General features: G+C 39.5%; 1 protein-coding gene across 1 annotated transcript; it reads right to left on the bottom strand.

The window, feature by feature from the left end:
- Nucleotides 1–2526: 2526 nt before the first annotated feature.
- On the bottom strand, nt 2527–14243 carry LOC146441915 (histamine H3 receptor-like). The gene is made up of 3 exons (XM_085052709.1): nt 11294–14243; nt 8676–8842; nt 2527–6029 (listed from the first exon to the last, which is right to left on the bottom strand). The coding sequence occupies exons 1-3, from the start codon at nt 11538–11540 to the stop codon at nt 5238–5240; spliced, it is 1206 nt and encodes a 401-aa protein (XP_084908835.1). The 5' UTR covers nt 11541–14243; the 3' UTR covers nt 2527–5237.
- Between the last annotated feature and the right edge of the window lie 46 nt (nt 14244–14289).

Genomic DNA, 14289 nt, shown 5'->3' with positions numbered 1-14289 from the left:
TTATCCAAAAGGTTATGACAAGTCTATTAACAGGCTGGGCTGAATACTGACACATAAAAAGAAAAGATATACAATATCAAAAAAATGGAACACGAGACTTCAAGACCTGGACTCGTTTCTTGATCTGAATGCACCTATTGGCCTGAAAAAAGACAGCTCATAAGCAGTAATAAGTGCACACATTAAAGTAAATTATCTGTTTCTTTCCTGAACACGGATCCTTATCTACTGAGGTCAAAAAAGGCTGTCTGAAAGCAACTCTTTTCACAGTCAAGCAGTTTCCATATTAGCAATGTCTAAGCGGTTTTACAGATTGAATTGTGCTGAAGCTAAAACCACGTCTCATTTTCACCTCCACAGTGGTGAACAGGATTTTAATTATTACAATTCCATTTCCCTTATAGTAAAATTTAGACACTTTTGCACTTGCTGCTATGCCCCTTTTTAAATTCTGTAGTTAATGGCAGGTATTTCCTAATGTTGCTGGTTACAGAGCATTTATATTGTCGTTACATGTAGCAGAAGCATCACCAGTACCTTTTCAGCTCATCCTAATCAGAAGCAAGCCTAGCTCTGGGCAGAACAAACAAAATACTTGGACTTTGGAGGTCTCTACAGTGTGGCCCATCTAATCCTGCCCCTCCCAAGTAATCCTAGATAAGCTTTCACTCCATGAGGTACCAAGCCCTTAGCCCTTGAAGGTGTGAGAAAAAATATCCCTTCTTCATGACAATTCCATTTATTTTGGTACGAGTGCAAAGAATCTGGCAGGCTATCTCTGTGGCTGATGCTCACTTGGCTCTGTAGTTCCATGGCACACCCTGTGACCAGCATTTCAAACTGCAGCCATAATGCTGGATGCTTGGGAAGATGTAGGGCAAGAAACAAGGAAAGAGAGGGTGGGCAAGATGTGGGGAGGAAAAATGCAGTGCTCTGATACCATATTGAGGAACAAAGAGAATTGTGTTGTAAAGAGCCATTAAAGCAAAATGTGTAGGGCAACAGGAACAGAAGAGATGTCAGGAACGGCATAATGTGGCAAAGAGACACAGCTACCTTAGGTGTGTGTGCACAGCTGCAGCCTAGGAAGCACAGGGGAGGTACTAGAGCTTCCTGTGCAGTCACAAAGCCACACTTGACATGGGTGACATGGGGGACATTGTGGTGAGAGCACATTGCAAAGCTCAGGGTGAGGGAGGTGATAAAGTCTTCTTCAAGCAACTCAAGGAAGCTTCTGGATACAGGACCGGATTCGTGTGTAAGGCTTTAGCGCTCATGGCATCTGCTGGAAGTGCAACTCAGCAGGTACAAGCAGTAAAAGGTTACTGGAGGCTGTCAGGGGAACTTGCAGATACAAGTCCTGCTAGGCCAATGGGGGTGATGCATAGCTGGATCAGCTGCTCACTGGTAAAGGGGGGCTACTTGGGGATGTGTAATCAGTGCCAGACCTGGCTGTAGTGAGGATGACGTAGTGGAACTCAAGATCCTAAATGAAACAGGGATGGAGAGTAGCAGTGCAGACCATGGACTTCAGGTGAGCAGACTTCAATTTAGGAAAGTGGTAGTGGGGTCCCATGGGAGGAAGATCTGAAAGCAAAGGAACTCAGGGAAGGTGCAAAAGAGCTCAGGGACAGCAGTCTCCATGCACAAGAATAGCCTATCCCCATTCTCAAGAAAAAAAGCAGATGCATCAGGACAGAGGCTAACGAGGGAGACTACAGCGCAAAAAGGCAGCGTGGCAACTTCAGCCACCACATTAACAGCAAAATGCTAAACAAGAAAAAAGTAGTTGCTTTGCTGAATGGGACCAGTTCTCCAATGACAGCAGGTGCAGATAAGGCTGAGGTACCCAGTGCTTTCTTTGATTCATTCCTCACTAACTAGGTCTCCCTTTCCTCCATTCTTGGCAAATGAGTTCAAGGATGAGGCCTGTCAGGATCAGCTGAGTGTAAAACAGCATTACTTGAGGGGACTTGACCCATAAGAGTCCATGGGGCCCACTGGGCTGCACTCAAGGCTGTCAAGAGAACCAGCTACCACCTTTGCTTGGCTACTTTCTACCCTCTTAAAATGGTCATGGTGATGAAGGGAGATTTCCAACAATGGAAGAAAGGCAAATGTTGCAACCAACTTCAAATGCTGCACAAGAGGTCAAATTCTCTTTAGTACTTGGGATAATCATGGAGTGAGTCCTCTTGGCAGGTATTTCTGAGGACCTGGGGGAGGAAGATGTGACTGGGAACAGTCAGCATGGACTTGCCAAGGTTAAATCATGCCTGAACAACTTGGTTTTCTTTTTTGACAAAATTCTTTGATACTAGATTAGTGGACAAGGGAAAAGCAGTCCTTTGCTTTTAAAATTAGGTAATAAATCAAATTTTTAAATTTTAGTCATAGTCCTTCATGGGGCTGAGGGAAAAAAAAATCTATATGGTATTTCCTTTGGGAAATAAAGGACACAGACATTAGGAGAATCACTAGGGTTTCATACTTATTCCAGAAATAAACAAACAAAAGATAACACAATTTCTTCCAACATGTATGTTTTATTTGTTGGGCTTTTTTAAAAAGCTGAGAGGGCCAGGTGAGAAAAACACTGGTGTGGTTTGAGTTGAAGCCCACAAAATCATGTATCTACTGTCACCATGTATTTACAAGGCCTATTGAACTTCTGCAAAGAAGAAAATTCAAGGACGTGAAATGTTGAATTGGATGAGTGACTGGTCAGAGAGACTTGGGTTAGAAAACTCTTTGGCAAGCAAAGTCCATTTGAGTCAGGGCATAAGAAAGAATGCTGACTAAGTATCTTACCATAAACCTAAAAAACATCTTATTTATGATTTACAAGGGAGAAGATTTATGATACCACCTTGACCAAGACATTTTAAGCTGTGGGCACAGCAACCCAGTGCTTGACTTACCCTGGGAGCACTAAGCAAAATTTTCAGTGTTTAGAAAAATATAACAAATTCTCCTAATATATAGGAGTGGTGTGAGAAGACAGTTTGAACACTGTGTATAAAATGGAAACTTAAAAACACTGAACTTCACCACGCTGTTTTGTTTCAAATTCGCTGCAGATTGTGCTGTCTGGCAAACTCCCTGACAAACTAGTTTTCCAGCACTGCAAAAGGTGGACCCAGTTTACCTAGTTAATAATTTTGTGAGGTTTTTTTCCAAAATAAACAACACATTCTTTAAGTACAAAAGGCAAACTTATTTTTTATACTAAAAGCATAGGGATAGAAAAGCAGACAACTAAAATACATTTCCATCTTGGGCCTATCTTCAATTGCTCTATTTAACAGATGTTTAATACACCAGCTATTCACTAAATATTTTAATTCTCTGTGTGTGTTTACATTTTTGAGCATCACAGAAAAACAAACCCCACAAAATCTATGCCAGCACCACAGCTCATGACAGTAAAAACAGCTGTGCTGAATCCATGACCTCCTCCTGAAGCTGCATCTCTTTTAGCAATCCGTCTCGCAATCCATAACACTATCTGTGTGAGGCAAGGAAGCACAGCGAGAATGAATGGTGAAAGATAAACTTCCACCAGCGTGAAAACTGGCAAGAGAAGACTTCAGTTCCAGACCTCGGAACAGAAAGACATCTAGCTCTTCAAAGCCATCAACTTTTGTGCTATAATTAAGCTGCTTCCATTCATTTGTATTGTGTTTGCAAAGGAGTACTCTGTTAAGCAACACTTCTACAGCCAAGTTCAAATTAGATGAAAAACTATTTAAATTGACTACTGCTGTTCATTGTTCTGTGCATGATTTCTCTTTCCATATTTTATAAATTTCTGTATTTATAAGCGAAGAGGAATAAAATTACATAAAACGATAAAAAAAGAAATTTAGCCAGTGGCTCTCACTTACCCATCCGTGAAAGCCTTCTGGGTGAGTTGCAACACTCAACACATGGTAAGAAAGTTTGGCACATGGAATGGGGTATAATCAAGCTCCATTGCCTTCTCCAACACATCTACTCACTCCTTTCAGCACTGCACATTCAACTGCTTTGTTTGTTAAGAGCTGGTTAAGACATCTGTGTGTCAGCTTCCAGACATCTGTAAACCCCGTTCTCAAGCAGTGAATACGGCCTTTGCTCCCTGATAGAAAAAATCCAGTTTGATACTTATTCTGTGGCAGAGAAAATCCATATAATGTCACAGTAACAGGACACAAAGAACTGATGTAGTATAAAAATCACTCTGTCAGATCAAATTTGTTCCAGACATTTTGATGGAATATCTTTGCACATGCAAAGCTTTACACCAGAGGGACTATTGTCTATTCTCGCACAGCCAGCCAAAATCATAAATCCAGTATGAACTTAGCCTTGCTTGCTCTGCTAATTCAACAGGAATGTGACCATGTGCCCAAGCCTGGCCTATCCTTTAGGCAATCACATAGTGCACAGATCTGGCACTACATATCATTTAAGCGTGACCAAAGAGGCAGCCATTGTCAGGGGAAAAAACAGTACGGGTGAAAAGACCATTTCTGTCTGTGACAATTTTGATAACTCATCTCAAAATTCTCTTACCGTGGAAAATTAAATTCTCTGAAAATTATTCAGAATTACTAACTTACAAGTACTGTGTCCTGCAATGCCAGGTATGAACTACATTAAAATTTGAAAAGGACAGATATGGCAGATTAGGCAGTCCATTCACTTGGATATTGCTCACTATGGGGATTATAACAAGCACACAATAGTTTATAAAATGAAAATATACTGTTTCTGTGAGTATTTTTATAACTTTTCAAAAATGTAGCAGAATTGCTTCTTCACTGATATCTTTAGGTTCACAAATAGGACATAAATTTTACTTCAAGACATACATGAGCAGGTATCTCCTTAAAGTGAATCTCGAAAAAGATAGCGATAGTTTCTCCACAGTGACAGCTCTATATATTAAACAAAGGAAAAAAAAAGAAGGGAAAAAATGTACCTCACACCCACAACCAAAGAGAACATCCAGTGAAATTTGTTATTCTTTTAAATGTACTAGATGGTAATTAATCTGGCATCATACCAGCAAAACCAAAATCAAGATCCCAAAAATTAGCAATATCAAGGCAAATACACAACTCTGCTGCGCTTTTAACCAATGTCATTTAGCAAACAAGTGTTTTTTTCCTCTGTTTATGCTGATGATACATATGAAAAGATATCACTAAATAACAGAGGAACCTTATCTGTAAGACATTTCTTTTATCTCTCTAAACAGAAGGTGTGTTACTAGATCTCAATGTTGCAAACTTTTTGGGACATAATATTTTCAGAAAAGCCATTCGAAACCTCATATGACAGAGAGGGTAAAGAAATGGGTTCAAAGAGGAATTGATCCACAAAAGCCAAAAGGTCACTTCATACAAGGACTTATGGATGCACTTTCCTTGGCAGGCCCCGCGAATAATCATTAATAAAGAGTATGGGGCCCAGCAAATGGCAAACACACATACAATTATGGCAAGAGACTTTGCTATCTTCTTGTCCCGCTGCAGTTTTGACCCAGTCTTTGAACAGAAAGAAACAGAAAAGTTCCTTTTGAGAGCTGTAGAACTGGTTTCTGTTCGAGATGGACCATTAGCCATCACTGCTGGTCTCCATGCAGTTAGTGATGAGACACTGTCCTCTGCTTCAGATGGAGGAGATGATGCCCCTGGCCTTGGCAAGCCACAAAACCTCCAGGACAGGCTGCTGCTCCTTGGATGCACACAGTCCTGCATGCTGCCACGCCGCTGGCGCCTCTGGATGTTGTGGAAGATGTGCATGTTGAAATAGGTCACCAAGAGCAGAGGCACAAAGAATTCCAGGGTGGATGCACACAGGAGGAAGTACCAGTTGTTGAAGAACTCAGCATAGCACTGATCTGCTGCTACCACGCTGTGTCCAGCCACATGCTCCCAAAACAGGATGGCTGGGCAGTACAGGAGAAATGCAAAGACCCAGATGGCCACCATCTTGATGGCAGGGTTGGACATTATTCCCTGCTGGGCTCTGTATGATACCTGCAAGGAAAGAGGGCGTGTCACATATTCAGACAACATTTTGGAAAAATTATGTCAAAAAAACATACGTAATCAAGCCAAATGTAATATTTGTTTTGTATTTCCCCAGACACCTAGAACATCTTCACCATGTAAGGTTCTGAAAAACTGCTAGTCTTGTTCTCCATACACTGTAGCTCTGTGATTTATTTTAATACTGGCAATAGGAGAGTAGCAGAAATTATGATGGCTAAACTACCATTTGGCTTCCAGATATGAAAAGACATAGCTTGTTTCCACCACACAGTAAAGCTGCAATAAGGAATTGGTAAGGAACGGGTTCATGATTCATCAGCCCAGGCTCAGCAGAGAGTGAAAGCATCTGTAGGTGTTCCTATATGCACAGCAAAAGTAGAAGCCTTCTATATTGCCATGTGAGACTGCAAACACCAGACAATGTAATTTTTCATAGTTTCCTCTTGCCATAGCAGAAAAATCTATCCCAGACATATACTACAACATCCCTTGCTTCATTGAAACACTCTATTTTAACATTAACTTTACCTTGTAAACAGCTCATTCCATTACTGAAAATCTTGATGCTTTTATGTCTACCCAGACAGCATAGTAAGAATTAAAATAATATCATCCAAAGTTTGGAAATACAAGAGCTAAGGCCACCCTGTAACAGCTCAGCCAGCATGTACAACACATCCTCTTGGTCCCCTGCATCTTTTATAGCACAAGAAGGTAAGTTATTGAAAAGATGGATAATTTCATTTCCTCTGTTCAACATTTGACATCTCAGGTTTTCCTCAAATTCTGGCCTCTCTCATCAGCTTCCTATGCTGTTCATTAGAAGAGCACCTGCATGGTACACAAATATTAATGAATGGCACCTTCACAGCCACACACCACACAAAGGGCATTGTCCCTATTTCATCAGCAAGTATCAGAGCAGTAGTGCAGGGTTATACACATTGGTTTGGATTCTCTGTTTTAAATATCTGTAGCCTGAAGATTCAGACTCCTCTACGTGTTGAAACATCATATTAGCTATGTGCACAGCTCCATGTCTGCAGTAATGGATTTGCCACCCTTTGCAAGACCACAAGCAGCTCAATTTAGAGGCAGAAAACAGGAAGCTGGGCACAGCTTCACAAATTGTTAAGTCTGGAGTGACTGGACCCTGGTCATAGGTTAGGTTTGCCACAAAGGCAGAGGTGGATACCAAGTCTGTGAGGAAGCATGGTTTCTTTTTATTGGATAACAGGCCTGTTACACATTCCTGGACTCACTCCATCCTAACCTAAAGTAGAAAACCAGAATGCGATCATGTAAATTAAGACCATGAGCAATTGCATAAGAACATGGATCTCAGCTGGGTTACAGGGGCCCTTTTAATTTATATTTTTCACATTCTGAGTTCTGCAACTTCATTAATATCTGAAATACATTAATTTTTATACTTTACTGTTTAGCTTAAAAAAAAAAAAAAAAACCCAACAAACCAGCAAAAACCAACTGTAAAACCACACCACTGGGGAAGGACAGAAAGAGAGTAGGCATCATATCAGCACTTCACAGATAAGAACCTCCCAATCTAACACGACTCATGTCATTCAAGCAAGCAGACTCATCAGCCTTGAGAAGAGAAGGCTTTGGGGTGACCTGATTGCAGTCTTCTGGGACCTGAAGGGCATGTAGAGATAGGACAAGGGGCAATGGCTTTAAACCAGAAGATAATAGGTTTAGATCAGATATTAGCAAGAAATTCTTTGTTGTGAGGGTGGTGAGGCACTGGAGCAGGTTGCACAGAGATGTTGAGGCTGTCCCATCCCTGGAAGTGTTCAAGGCCAGGTTGGATGGGGCTCTGAGCAACCTGGCCCAGTGGAAGGTGTCCCTGCCCATGGCAGAGGATTGGAACCACATAATCTTTAAGGTCTCTTCCAATCCAAGCCATTCCATGATTCTACAACCAAACACCAAGTAGAGCTTAGAAATAGTGAATGATAATATTTATTACTTGATTCCTTGGATATCTTCTGAAACAGAAGAATGGCAACACTCAAGAAACATTTATTACCTGTCCACATATTTTGATTCTTTCTTTTTGCTTCAAGGGATCAGTTTCCATTCAAATGCTCATTGTCAGCACATGTCAATCACCCCCTGTGGTAATTCAGATCCTCATCTGGTCTTCATTTAGTCCATCTCATATGTCTCTCCATACCCTCTTCTTACAAAATTTATCCAAGCCTAAGAACATCCTTGACTCAACGTAATTTTCATCACCACCACCACTTCTAATGGCCAAAGTCCAAGCTGTCCACATGCCTGCTGTCCGTTTCCCACATTGACCTTCCCACCTCCTGTGCAGTGTAATTGAATAACTTCTGGTGCAGGTGACAGGAGGGTAACATTGAAATCATAGGCAAGGCAATATCCTATCTCTAAGTCCCAATGCAACATTAAAGCATCATTGTTTCTCCATTTAAAAATGTTACCAATAACAAAGCACCATTTAGCTTAAAGTGTTAATTGGGAAACTCTCTGAATTTTATAGAAATATATATATTATATATATATTATCAATATATATATAATCAATAATCAAAATAATATAATCAATATATATAAAGCAATAAAGAGAAATGTTATTCTTACAGCTTTTGTAACTGACAGGAAACGGTCGTAGCTGATAAGGACGATGTTAAATACTGAAGCTGAGCACACGAGATAGTCCACCACAAGCCAGATCTTGCACAGGCTTCTTCCCAAGTGCCATGTCCCTGTCAGGGCATAAGGGATGTACAACGGCATACAGAACACACCTATGAAAAGAAGTCAAACACACGTCAGTCAGCACTGCACTGCATGAGAGCAGAGAAACATGTCTGCAGTATCTGATAAAAGCATGACCAATACTGACTGGAATTGCCACACGGAAGGCTTTGTATTATCCTGCAACCAAAGAACCTCTACTACAAACTTGGTACTAATAACATTCTCATAATTAATACCTCTCTGAAAGGTGTATTGTGTTTATTATGTATCATTGTTACTTCTCCAACTAACATCACCTGCTAAAGGAAGGAGCAGTTGACTGTTTTACCTGCTGAAGTAAACACTATTCTGTATTATCTGCTGAAATTAAAACAAACAAAAACATCTTTCCCCCAATGTAATTCACTGTTTTCTACAACAAATTATCCAATTGCCATGCTTCTATCTTCTTAGAAGCATATGAGTCTGAAAGTGTTCCAGAAGTAACTTTTTATAGAAATATGAGTTTCCCACTAATTTTCAAAACTATATGATCAAAAGGCTGACAAGAACTGCACTTAAATAGTTACTTAAATACACGCAGCCTAACATTTCTTATCATTCATCTTGATAATAACCACTTTTCAGTGGTGAGTTGATAGAACTATGGGAACTCACATGAGTGACCCACCCACACCCATGACTATCTAAATTTAAGCTGCTAAATCCAAATGTTGTGAAACTGCCAGTATGACCTCATCTTAATAGATTTTGACATGACCACCCTACAAAGAGTCACAACACAGCCTTGGGAGGCTGAAGAGATAACGGTGCAGTTTCAGCTGGGATGCAGAAAAGTAGCGAACAGCATCGACGCCACTATAAATGGAATCACTGCTTTTACAGAGCAACTGACACTTGGTCTTTTGATCAAAACATTACAGATTTTAACATTCACATGGGGAAAAAAGCTGTGGTTTCAACTTTAGATTTACTACATAATAGTGTGTACTCCTGCAACAGGTACTGAAAAGTATCTTGAGAGTTCCCATTTTCATAAAAATCTTACAGTTCCTGTTATTGTCCCTCTACTAAGAATCAAGACATCTCTATTCAAATCCCGCCATAGGTCCAGAAGCACAGAGACAAAGCAAAATTTGCTGAATGTCAAAATCAGGTAGATATCTTAAAAGAATAAGCAAATGATTCTGCAAACTTTTAGCAATTTAGATCAAGCAGAAAGTAAGGATAATTTAGGCATACCCTGAATCTAAATTATGTAGCTACAAAAATACAAATCAGTTTGACTCTAAAGTCAAACTAAGGCAAAGGCAAAGCTTTTAACCAAATTTATAATTAAAAACTAGACATTCAGGTAAACATAATTTAATGGGAAAAAAAATTATGGAAATTAGGTAATGCCAAGGAAGCTTTACTTCCTTCTTTGACAGAGAACACTATTTACTTCATACTTCTCAGCTATATATTTGTTCAGTATAGTGCTAGATTGTGAGTCAGATGACAGAACATCACGTTGTCCACTGGTTTTCATCTCACTGCTGTAGTTTTTTCCTGTGTACTGTAACTGGACAGCAGGCAGCAAGACCTCTGCAGCATGACAAAGCACATAAAAGCTGGAAAAAGACATCAAGCATATAGAGGAAGGTATGAAAACATTATACAAAGACATCTGGACATCACAAGGACAGGACTATTAGACGCTGTGCCCCTGACAGCATTTCTGGCACTGGCAATAAATTTGAAGGAAAGTTTCTTCTGTTCTTTGAGGATACATCTTAAATGCATAGGTGAATAAAAAACCTTTAAAATATTTTGCTGTGACATGACAAGTCAGAATACAGATTTCATGAAATGTATTGCAATACATCAGTCTCCACCTGAGCATCACACTTTTGTTTTAATTGTACTTTTTCTCAGTGCGAGTTTCAAAACTAAAAGGGTGCCTATGTATAAATATACATGTAGCATCAAACTTCTTAGAAATTGCTTGATTTGTAGTTTTTATTTACCTATAAAAACACATATTCCTAAGGAATTAATCTGGAGCATATACAGCAAAATGTTTAAAAATACTATTTGTTGCTATTTAGTCACAAACTTCAGGTGATGATTTGTACTGTGTGATAGCAGACTGCAACAGGAGGTATCAACCATGTATGCAAGATCTGTCAGACGATACAGGCCGTGTTTGATTTGACTATCTAGACTTCAGCGAAAACTCTTCACAAACAACTCCCATTCTTCATTATTCCATAAAATTCACACACAGCAGTATTTTATCCTGAAGCAGTGACATTAAACATTATCTGTTTACCTAAAAAGCATCCCTTTTTTTTCTGAAAAATCATAGGCTCTTAAAACACATCATGCAGCTTCCACCATTCCTCATTCTTCCCCTAGACACAGCTGGGAAGAAAACACACACAAAATAAACACCATTGCTGCTCCTAAGAGTCCTAGCACACAATTAGCACATGGCTCCACAGCTCTTCACTTACCCACTGCAAAGTCAGAAACTGCAAGATTCAGGAAGAAATAGTTACTCCGATGCCTGAGGTTTCTGTCCATAATGAAAGCGAGGATCACCAGGATGTTTCCAAGGATGGTCACCAGAGACAGCAACACCATGAGGAAAGCCAGCAGCACCAACACACCCAGTGAGAACTCAGAGCTCGGTGCCTGCGTGGGCCAAGTCTTGTTACATGTTGCAGCTGCATGTGGAGTTTCGGCAGTGCTGTTGAGCATGTTGGGTATCCAGGTCAGGTCAGTCTGGGAAGGAAGCTGTATCTGGCAAAGTTATCCAAAATGTTGAGATTCATTAACAGCTAAAATAGGATGGGTCAAAAATCCAATGAGCATAAAAAAAAAAATTGTCTCAGAAGGGTAAAAAAATTAAAGCTTTTGATGCTAGATAAATCTAGTTTTCTTAAGATTCTTTAATGCATGTATAACTCTAGTACAGTTCTGATTAGGAAATATGCCGTTTTTTCAAGCTCATCTTTTAAAATGCAAGTTCTTCTTTAAGCAACCTGATTCTTATCTGTGGAGGTCAGGAGGGTTGATTTGAGGTTCCCTCTGGCTTTCTTCCCTCCCTTCCTGATGTGTTTTGCTTGCTAGCATTATGTACAACATTTTTCTAATTTTTTTTCTTAATCCTGTGTACATATATCTTAATGAGAATTTAAACTATCTAATTTCATTTTTGTTTACCTGACATCATAGCAATTCAGCAAGCCTATAGTCTCTCTCTACTGTTACATTTTTTGCTGACCAAAGGCATGATCAACTTTGTTCTTCTGTTGCTCTTCAGCTTTTTTCGGACTCTGGGGCTGAAAACTGATACAATGTATATAAGCATAAATACAATTACTTACCAGAGCAGTTAACCTGTAATGGTCCAACCCTCAAAGATCGGTTCAAAATTCTCACTGAAATCAGTTTCAAAAATCTTACCAGCAGCCTCAGTGACACAGCATCAGCTGCTGTTGCCCCAGAACCAAGGAACCAAATATGGACTCCCTGAATGAGAATGAGAGCTTGGTAATTAACAGGATGAAGCTCCCCTTTCCACACTGGTGGGAAAAACTGTGTGTCTTCCACAAATGCTTGTATTTCGTATGAGTAATGAAGCCACTTGCAGAGAGCTGTGAGTATTCTACAGTTGTAAAAATTCAATCATTTTCATTATGGGTTGTAAAAACACTTTGGTGTCTAATTTTAGATACTTAAATTTGAAAAACGTTGGCTGTCATGTGTTTGCCTCTGTTGTGGGAACAAATTCATTAGCGTTTGCCAAGTGCTTTTACTAAATGTTTGAATGGCAGCAGTACAAAAAAGCAAAACTTTATTATCCGTACAAATATCTTCACAGTATGTATGCCCATTACTAGTTTAAGCTTTATTTCATGTCCAGGTACTGCAGAAAACACAATATGGCACAATTACTAAGTAATACCAGTAGCTTTTCATCTGTCAGCTGTGCTGATGCCTCAAGAGGAAATTCAGAGTTTCACTGTTTCTCACGAGAACCAGCTGACCTTGCCACATGGCTTAAATCTTGGAGTGCTTTCCACCAGTATATAGCTACCTAATTGTATTCCCTCTCCCTCCCTCAAAATTCCTTACTGGATCGTAGATCTAACTTGCTTTCTTGAAATCTTAAATGTCCAATTCTTCCACGCCATGCTTGAAAAGCCTGTGTGTTGCAAGGCATCCATTCAAAGTGAAGTTTGATAGGAGATCCACTTTATGAGCTTTTAGCAGAGTTTTTTTGTGTGTGTGGCTATGACTATGATTACATGAGTCTAGAACACATCTAGCTAGAAAAGTATTAAAGCAGGTAGTAAACTGCTTTCATCTTTTACTGAAATAGACATGCAGGCAATAAATGCATAGCACAGAAGAACACACTAAAAGGCTAACCTGTTTTCAGTGGTACTCCCCATTCATTTATATGAACAACAAAGCAAAAACAGTAAAATAAAAAGATAAGACAACAGAATGGCCAAGACAAAATGAAAGCCACAATCCACATTTACCTGGCAATGTGACTTTTCATTGACATATTTTCATGACAGGCAACTGTATTTTAGGTATAAATTCACTCTATAATCCCTTTTTTCTTTTGCCAGATAATGAAATTTCTAACTCTTCCACAAGTAGGCAGTATGTTTTAAAAATCTTAGTGTATTCAGTAATAAAAATGGTTAAAATTGCTGCTTCGGTTTAACATTAAAAATAATGTCCTAGCAGAATTTAAAAAGTTAAAGAGTTGTTGTCAGACATTTTTGCAATCTCTTTCTCTTGCTGGATCTTCTTCTTAGAATAAAGGAAGTTTAAACTTAGGAAATGCGTGCAAACAAAAATAGGAAGAGAATGTAACTTCTCTAACCGAAAGTGTCTGCAAGACAGTTAGAGACAGCACTTCATGCTCTGAAAGAAATTACGCGAAAATACAAATGCATTTCCACTGTGATGGGCCGTTTCCAGATATTTTAAAGGATAGGGGATTCATTTTGCTCACTTAGTGGATGACGTGTAAGGTCTATTTCACTGGTTTCTTTAATTATGCAACACTAAATTCTCATCTTTTCCACAGGCTCCTGAAGTGCTGACCGTCACAGAAAAATTCTCAAAGAAATTCTGTAGCAGTTTCATCACATTTCTTGGTTCAGTGCCCATGTTTAGTCTTTCTTATATCAAGCAGTCCCCATCTCATCAGGAACTGGCACAGGCAGGACCAGGCACTCCAAACACAACACTCGACCCCATGTTTTCCTTTCACAAAAGAGTATCTAAAACTTTGTAAATTACCTGCTGTATGAGTGATGGTAGTCCCACTCTCAATACAACAAACTAGAGAATTCAACTACTAATACAAGACAGGTATTTGAATCCAGGAATGAAGAAGATGAGAAATCCACATTTCCAATTAGTCAGCTGTTGTTTGGTGGGAAGGGGTGGGGTGGAATAGCAGTTCAAGATGCTGCCCTGC

This window comes from Lichenostomus cassidix, chromosome 2 (assembly GCF_008360975.1).
Source record: "Lichenostomus cassidix isolate B80296 chromosome 2, HeHo_3.0, whole genome shotgun sequence".
Classification (NCBI taxonomy): domain Eukaryota; kingdom Metazoa; phylum Chordata; class Aves; order Passeriformes; family Meliphagidae; genus Lichenostomus; species Lichenostomus cassidix.
Note: the sequence above shows the minus strand (reverse complement) of the source record. Positions and strands in the feature narration are given on the sequence as shown.

What these genes read in the sequence shown, in the direction of transcription:
- LOC146441915 (XM_085052709.1), bottom strand. Translation starts at nt 11,540, where the DNA reads ATGCTCAACAGCACTGCCGAAACTCCACATGCAGCTGCAACATGTAAC. An exon ending in AGTTTCTGACTTTGCAGTGG is followed by an intron (nt 8,843 to 11,293) that starts GTAAGTGAAGAG and finishes TTCTTTTCATAG; the next exon opens with GTGTGTTCTGTATGCCGTTG. An exon ending in TCCTGTCAGTTACAAAAGCT is followed by an intron (nt 6,030 to 8,675) that starts GTAAGAATAACA and finishes CTTTCCTTGCAG; the next exon opens with GTATCATACAGAGCCCAGCA.